At 37.1% G+C, this 8084-nt stretch overlaps 2 protein-coding genes across 3 annotated transcripts in view; both read left to right on the top strand.

Annotated features, from left to right (window-relative positions):
* Positions 1–4063, top strand: part of LOC110450422 (ubiquitin-40S ribosomal protein S27a) — a 10449-nt gene extending 6386 nt beyond the window's left edge. Inside the window, exon 5 of the mRNA XM_021497930.1 lies at positions 3899–4063. Within this exon, the coding sequence (XP_021353605.1) occupies positions 3899–4048 (150 nt within the window). The 3' untranslated portion in view covers positions 4049–4063. The remainder of the gene's footprint in view (positions 1–3898) is intronic.
* Positions 4064–7542: 3479 nt separating this feature from the next.
* LOC110450421 (lysophospholipase-like protein 1) overlaps positions 7543–8084 on the top strand; it is a 14307-nt gene continuing 13765 nt past the window's right edge. The window contains exon 1 of one of the 2 annotated variants that reach the window (XM_021497927.1): positions 7543–7969. In XM_021497927.1, the coding sequence (XP_021353602.1) occupies positions 7927–7969 (43 nt within the window). In that variant the 5' untranslated portion in view covers positions 7543–7926. Of the gene's footprint in view, positions 8055–8084 lie in introns of both variants that reach the window. The other variant, XM_021497929.1, reaches the window with a different exon arrangement.

Below are 8084 nucleotides of genomic sequence, written 5' to 3'. Positions count from 1 at the left end.
GTGGAGATCCCCAACCCATAGCAATGTATATACCATTGCCATTGATTGGAATAAAAACCATGTGAGCAATACTGGACCTCTGGACCTCTTTAGATCATTAGTACATAAAATTATGGGCCCAGCTTTTGCTAATGTTAACATGTTTAACTGTATAAAATTATCCCGGCTAGTCACTGCTGTGATGAGAACTTAGGACACCTATGATCACACGTGATCTCAAACCCTAAGCGTTACCTCTACTGAGCAGGACATGACCCATCTTCATGATTGAAATTGTAACTGGTGGAAATTGTTAACTCGTCATGAAAATACTCGGTACTCTGGGTTTAGTCTTGTAGTTTATACTGATTGGAGTTGTTTAGTCTTGTAACTTATACTGATAAGAGTAAGAAGAGCTGCAATGATGGAGGAACTTTATGATACTTCTGATTCCTATTCATTTCTGTAGAGCAGGTTACTTTCATCCATATCCAACATGTATTTAAAAAAAGGATAGTCTTATATTTCTATAGATACTGTTATCATTCCATTGTTAGGATATATCATTTAAGTCATTATCTGAAGACACGAAAGATTGAAACAATGGCTGTGATGTAAAACTCTTAGGACACCTTATGAAACGGTGATGATTCGTCAAAACAATTTCTACTGAGCGATTTGTTTCATGTCTTTGTGAATATGATAAACCAGGTTGAAAGAGTGGAGCTATCCCCACCCCATAACCATACAAATGCTTGGCGTTAAGAGATGAGCAAAATCATGATAGAATTGACTCTGGCCTGGCTCCTACCCTAGGTATAAAGTCCCTGGGTCATAACTTATAAACAGTGGAGCTATCCTCACCCCGTAACCATACAGATGCTTGGCATTAAGAGATTCAACAAAATCTTAATCAGAATTGACTCTCTGGCCTGGCTCCTTCACTACAGATTTAGTCCCTTGGTCATAGGCCTTTGAAACAGTGGAGATCCCCACCCATAACAAATGCTTGGCATTAAGAGATGAATACAAATTAAAATTGACTCTGGGATCTGGCTCCAGCCCTGGGGATTAATGTTCGGGTCATAACTTTGTACAGCTTATTTTCCATCCCATATAAGTTTGCTTGATTTCTGGACCATAACTTTGAAACTGGATATCCTCGACTGGTAGCCATTTATATACCATTGGTTTGAGAGAAAATATCCATGTGATCAATACAGGCTCTCTAGACCTTCAGGTCATTGGTCCAAAAAGTGGTGGGCCCAGCTTTTGAAAATGTGACTATATTAAATTACCCTGGCTAGTCACTANTTAGATCATTAGTACATAAAATTATGGGCCCAGCTTTTGCTAATGTTAAAATGTTTAACTGTATAAAATTATCCCGGCTAGTCACTGCTGTGATGAGAACTTAGGACACCTATGATCACACGTGATCTCAAACCCTAAGCGTTACCTCTACTGAGCAGGACATGACCCATCTTCATGATTGAAATTGTAACTGGTGGAAATTGTTAACTCGTCATGAAAATACTCGGTACTCTGGGTTTAGTCTTGTAGTTTATACTGATTGGAGTGGTTTAGTCTTGTAACTTATACTGATAAGAGTAAGAAGAGCTGCAATGATGGAGGAACTTTATGATACTTCTGATTCCTATTCATTTCTGTAGAGCAGGTTACTTTCATCCATATCCGACATGTATTTAAAAAAAGAATAGTCTTATATTTCTATAGATACTGTTATCATTCCATTGTTAGGATATATCATTTAAGTCATTATCTGAAGACACAAAAGATTGAAACAATGGCTGTGATGTAAAACTCTTAGGACACCTTATGAAACGGTGATGATTCGTCAAAACAATTTCTACTGAGCAATTTGTTTCATGTCTTTGTGAATATGATAAACCAGGTTGAAAGAGTGCAGCTATCCCCACCTCATGACCATACAAATGCTTGGCGTTAAGAGATGAGCAAAATCATGATATCAGAATTGACTCTCTGGCCTGGCTCCTACCCTAGGTATAAAGTCCCTGGGTCATAACTTATAAACAGTGGAGCTATCCTCGCCCCATAACCATACAGATGCTTGGCATTAAGAGATTCAACAAAATGATGATATCAGAATTGACTCTCTGGCCTGGCTCGGCTCCTTCACTACAGATTTAGTCTCTTGGTCATAGGCCTTAGCTTTGAAACAGTGGAGATCCCCACCCATAACAAATGCTTGGCATTAAGAGATAAATACAAATTAAAATTGACTCTGGGATCTGGCTTGAGCCCTGGGGATTAATGTTCGGGTCATAACTTTGTACAGCTTATTTTCAATCCCATATAAGTTTGCTTGATTTCTGGACCATAACTTTGAAACTGGATATCCTCGACTCATAGTCATTTATATACCATTGGTTTGAGAAAAAATATCCATGTGATCAATACAGGCTCTCTAGACCTTCCGATCATTAGTCCAAAAAGTGGTTGGCCCAACTTTTGAAACTGTGACTATATTAAATTACCCTGGCTAGTCACTGCTGTGATGAGAACTTAGGACACCTATGATCACACGTGATCTCAAACCCTAAGCGTTACCTCTACTGAGCAGTGCATGACCCATCTTCATGATTGAAATTGTAACTGGTGGAAATTGTTGACTCGTCATGAAAATATGCTGAGAGGGTACTCGGGGTTTAGTCTCGTAACTTACACTGAATGAAGTAAGAAGAGCTGCAATGATGGAGGGAACATGATAGTTCTATGATTCTTGCTCATTTCTATAGAGCAGGTTACTTTCATCCTTATCTGACATGTATTTAAAAAAGGATAGTCTTATATTTCTGTAGATACTGTTATCATTACATAGTTAGGATATATCATATAAGTCATTATCTGAAGACACAAGATTGAAACAATGGCTGTGATGTAAAACTCTTAGGACACCTTATGAAATGGTTGTGATTCGTCAAAATGATTTCTACTGAGCGATTTGTTTCATGTCTTTGTGTATATGATTAACCATTTTATTCTCTCCACAATATATATATCTGTAGACTCGAAAATATTTGAAGGGTCTTAGTGCTTCTATCATGATGATTAGTGTTTTAATTGTTTTAAAATATTGCTCAATATTCTTACTTGGGCATCAAAGAAAAATTCCTATTGCATTCTTGAAGCACTTTGACTGGATTTAAATGATACATGGAAGAAGAAATTTTATACTGAAACTTTAAGGTATCGTAATTAAGGTATTGTTACAAGATATTATCTTTGGTGTATAAATTGAGCTGGTTTCGTAGGAGTAATTCCAACAGAATATCACTGTTGGCTCTTAAATTTTCTATTTCTTGAAGGAATCAGCATTATATGGTTATGTGTCAGAGTTGTGAATGTGAGGTGATCAATGAGTTGAGCTTTCTGATCAAGTTGTGACATTGAGGTCAGAGTGGGGCTGTCTAGTGGACATCATCACTATTGTCGCCTGAAATTAGCTGTTGGGGCATAAATTCCAAGAAAATATTGATGTTAATATTTTTGACTGCTCTGATGAAATCTAAAGGCAATTAAATCAATGGGTAACGTTTAAAAAACAAATGCTTCTTGTAATCAGCTGCAGTGATGAGAACTTAGGACACCTATGATCACACGTGATCTCAAACCCTAAGCGTTACCTCTACTGAGCAGTACTAAAAGTGGCCGACTGTTTTTGTCATAGTTAGTGTAAATTACACATTAGAGTAGTAAAAGTGGAAACTTTTCTCGTGCGTGCATTTTTACAAGTTGTCACTTCAGACTAGAAACTATTACAGGTGTTGGGGAATTCATGTAGATGATACTTTCAAAGTATTCTTAATCAACTTTGATCATTGTTTTTTGATTCATTGCCTTAAGAAAATAATGTATTTTCGTTCTATTGTTGCAGGTTGACGAGAACGGAAAGATCACCCGTCTGCGACGAGAGTGTCCCAACGATGACTGTGGTGCTGGTGTGTTCATGGCCTCTCACTTTGACCGCCAGTACTGTGGAAAGTGCTGCCTCACTTTTGTATTTAATAAGCCAGAAGACAAATAAATCTGTTGGACATTCTCTTATACTTTCAGTTTTCAATTTACTATAATTAATATAAGAAACATGTAAATTTGGAAGTGGCAAGTAAGCTGTAGAATTTCACCTATTTTTGAATAGCATGGCAGTACTACGTGTATAATACTTCCATATCCAGATGGCACTCATAGTTAAAATTGTGCTAAATTATACATTCATTACCTTGTAAATTACGGGAGAAATCCTGACCTTTTCAGTAAAATGTATACTACACAAGATGTACGGATTTAGTTTTACAACTAACATCAATAAGTGTAAAGTTCTTGGCCAACATAACAACAGAGCATCCTCAATATCCATGGGTTACACTAGCTTTCAATATAGAGGATAACAACCAATATCATAGTGAAGCTGTGGTAATTATAACAACGGTTGTCTTTTTCAAGGACAGCTTAAAATTGAATCGACCAAGTCTAACTTGAAGGAAATGAATTGGTCTGTCTACAAATGTTAATGAAACCGTTCTCGTGCTCGAGCATGGATTTTGTGCTCAAACTTGAAACTAACTTAAAATCTTTTCAAACAATCAGAAAGTCGTATGTAAACATTAAAAATCAGTATTTGGCTACAAGTATCTTCAATTTGTTTTCCAAATCATTGGTGGGGGGGAAAGTTTTTATTATTTATATTAGGAACAAAAAATAATAAGACTTCAGCGCGAGAACGGTTTCACGAATACTGGCCCAGACACCAGACTTGGACATTTTGACAGGTAGATGTCTGGTGTGGGGCCAGACCGCACTGCTCAATTTGTTCAAAGATGTCCTATTGTATTACATGACCAAAAACTAAGGCAAAAGTTTGACCAAAAGTGGGTTATCGGGGTACCAAAAAGGGCAGGGTAAATCACAAATAGAAATTGCAGTGTGGATTCAATATTGTACAAATGGAGGGGTGGGGACAAAGAAGCAACTCTCTGGAACTAAGGGAAGAATATCAACCATATCTGGTTGGAAGCATTCTCAGGTGGCGGGGACTCCCAAATTGTACAAATGAGGGGTGCGGCCAAAAATGGGTCATTTTTTAGCTACTTCTGTGAAAATAAGTGACGGATATCAACTATTTGATTGTAATCATTCTCATGTGTTTGGGATTTAAAGTTGTAAGCAGGGGTGAACCCATGGGGCTGAAGCAGGCAAACAAAGAAATCGGCCATATTGCTTTTGGCGACTTCTCTGGAACAAGGCGATGGATATCAACCATTGGGTTGGAGCATTATTCGCTGGTTTGAGGATTCAAAATTGTACCAGTTGAAGGCCGAATCCGTGAGATAGCACTCTAAAGTCGGAATTAGATCGGCAAATGTACCAATACCCTGCCTCCAGCCCAAGATGTATACACGCAACCGAGCATACATAACACACACGAGAGCACGTCCTTACAATATAAGTGACCTTTGACTTGGCAGTAAAAAATAAAACCAAAACGAAGAGCATATCGGCTATGCAGTACTATCAATGAAACGCAGGAAAATAAACAAATGAGGAATCTCGACATTGATGTATGAAGACGGGACACAAATTAGTTCCATTCATACCATATAAATGAATGCAATGTACCACCCAGTTGGGTGTAATAACACGATAAAACCATAAATGACACGTATAGATCGCAGACAATGGCAGAAAGCTGAGTAATGAAGTGATGCTATGTAGATTAGAAGATAAACTAAATTGACACAATGAAATGATAGAAACCATACAGTGATACTGACACCCTATAGAAAAGGGCAGACAGCATACAGTAAACTCATGCAGGCAGGGAAAATATCTTCTGATACTGCGCAGACAGGCAGAAACCCCAATGACGTCATGGAGATTCATCATATCAAGCATGAGAAATGGTCAAAAGACCAGGTTAACTTTTGAAAACCGTTTTCACATTTTAACTTATCTCTTGAACAAATCTTCTACAAAATATTATATTTTTATTTACTTATCACAGAATTGGATTTTGAGAACGGGTTTTATGAATACAGGCCTTATTTATCTGCCTGTGTCCACGGATACATGATTGAAAAAAAATGAAAACTTCAGTGAATGCTTGAGCATACGCCACTGACAGAATGGCAGACAACCTGTAGTAAACGCCATGTACCAACAGGGACCTGAGCATTTATCACAGCTTTATTTGGACCTAAACTAAGGTGTTCCGAGTAATTTTAAATGTTTTAGGGGTTTAGATCGACGTTCGGTAAAATGATACTCCCAGTGATCATATATACGAGAAGGGCGGAAAAGCTGTCGATGTCGAAAAGTCGACCCCACCTAGCTGCCTTGCATCAAAAACAACATTTCTTGTTGATCTACAGAAAAATGCTTCGTAGATGTCTTCCGCGGACATGGGCCGTTTTCGTTTAAACGGTCAAACCGGTCGGACCAATGATGTTCGTTTATTAAATAAGGTCGTACCTAGTAATCTGATAAGAAAATGACTAGCACCTCTGAGTCTGGAGAAGAAGATTTTTAAATATTGGTGAATTTTGCCCTTTGGGGTCCCGCCCTGGCCCCAGGGGTTGGGGTAGGAATCCCAATTTTACAATTTGAAACAATCTTCCTCCAAGGATAATTCGCACTAAGTAAGAATAATTTCCTATAGAAAGTTGTCAAAGTTGTCAAAATATACCCAAAAGTATTATTTCCCTATATAAACAATAGTAAACTTAACCCCCTCCCCAAGGGAGAACGGATAGCTCGGGGGGGTCCTGAAATTTACAATTCAAATAAAGCTCCTGATGATCTTGCCATCCATGCAAAGAAAATGACTGTAGTACCTCTGTGTCTGGAGAAGAAGATTTTTAAATATTGGTTAATTTTCCCTTTCTGTCTTTCTTAAAATACAGATATCTCTATTTGAAATGTATATAACTGTTAAAATACAGATATCTCTATTTATTGCAAAGTTACACATCTGTATTTATGTCATAATTATAAGAGATATATATACATTTAAAATAGATGTATATATCTGTATTTAAAATGCATATATTTGTAATTCAAATGTATATATCTCTATTATTAATACAGATATCTCAATTTTAAATACAGATATCTCTTATCATGCAATTAATATAGATATCTACATTAAACACGCAGATATCTGAATTAAACGCGTACAAACCCAAACGGCTTCCCATAGCTAGGCTGCCGTCCCCTGCATGTCCTTCGCGAAACCCTGGATCCGCCCCAGTTAATGGTCTCTATAACATTTAAGTTTTAAAAAACCCATCACCTATGTTACATAATTTCGAAAATGTTTTCACCTGTTGTGTAATGACATATATATATATATAATAACTTATAAATAAGATCTCATTCTGTGATAATATATATATTTATGTCCAATCTGCAAAATGTGATATACGTGTATTATTTGCCTTTTACCTGAATAAATATTATTATTATTATATATTCTGTCATATGGCTGCATGGTAGAATATGATAATAATAGTAATTTAAAAAAAAAATCGAGTTTGCTAGTTAATACCACGTACTAATCTAATTCCGTGTTAATACCAAATGGGAAAAAGGTTGTTATTTTATTTCAAACAAATTGAGTCATAACGTACTCCACATTTTAAAATAATAAAATAGGAAATAAAAATTAAGTTGTTGACATCGTAAAAGGGTGAATTGGTTTATCCGGATCGTTTTTTCCCATCGTTGACAAAACTAGAATATTAGAAAATCATTTGGAGAAATCATTAATACCATAGACCTAAATTAACGGGACCGCCGACTCCATGACGTCACGCTCTATAATCAACCAAGGAGCTTCCCGATGTTCGCAGCGCCCCCACCGGGTGGTATAGAAAGCAACTTCCGGTTTGCTCCAGGGGTAAAACAATGGGTGGCAAACACTGTTGTGTGGTCGGTTGTACCAACTCCAGTAAGAAAACAGGACAGTGTATTAATTACTTTGGCTTTCCCAAAGATGCAGAATGGCGGTCAACATTGATAGCAGCCGTAAATCGGTGTGATTCGGGGTTTAGCCCTGACAGCAT

The sequence above is a fragment of the Mizuhopecten yessoensis genome, unplaced genomic scaffold (assembly GCF_002113885.1).
Source record: "Mizuhopecten yessoensis strain PY_sf001 unplaced genomic scaffold, ASM211388v2 scaffold5229, whole genome shotgun sequence".
In the NCBI taxonomy this organism is placed as follows: domain Eukaryota; kingdom Metazoa; phylum Mollusca; class Bivalvia; order Pectinida; family Pectinidae; genus Mizuhopecten; species Mizuhopecten yessoensis.
The sequence above is the reverse complement of the archived record's forward strand: the minus strand, read 5'-3'. Positions and strand labels throughout refer to the sequence as shown.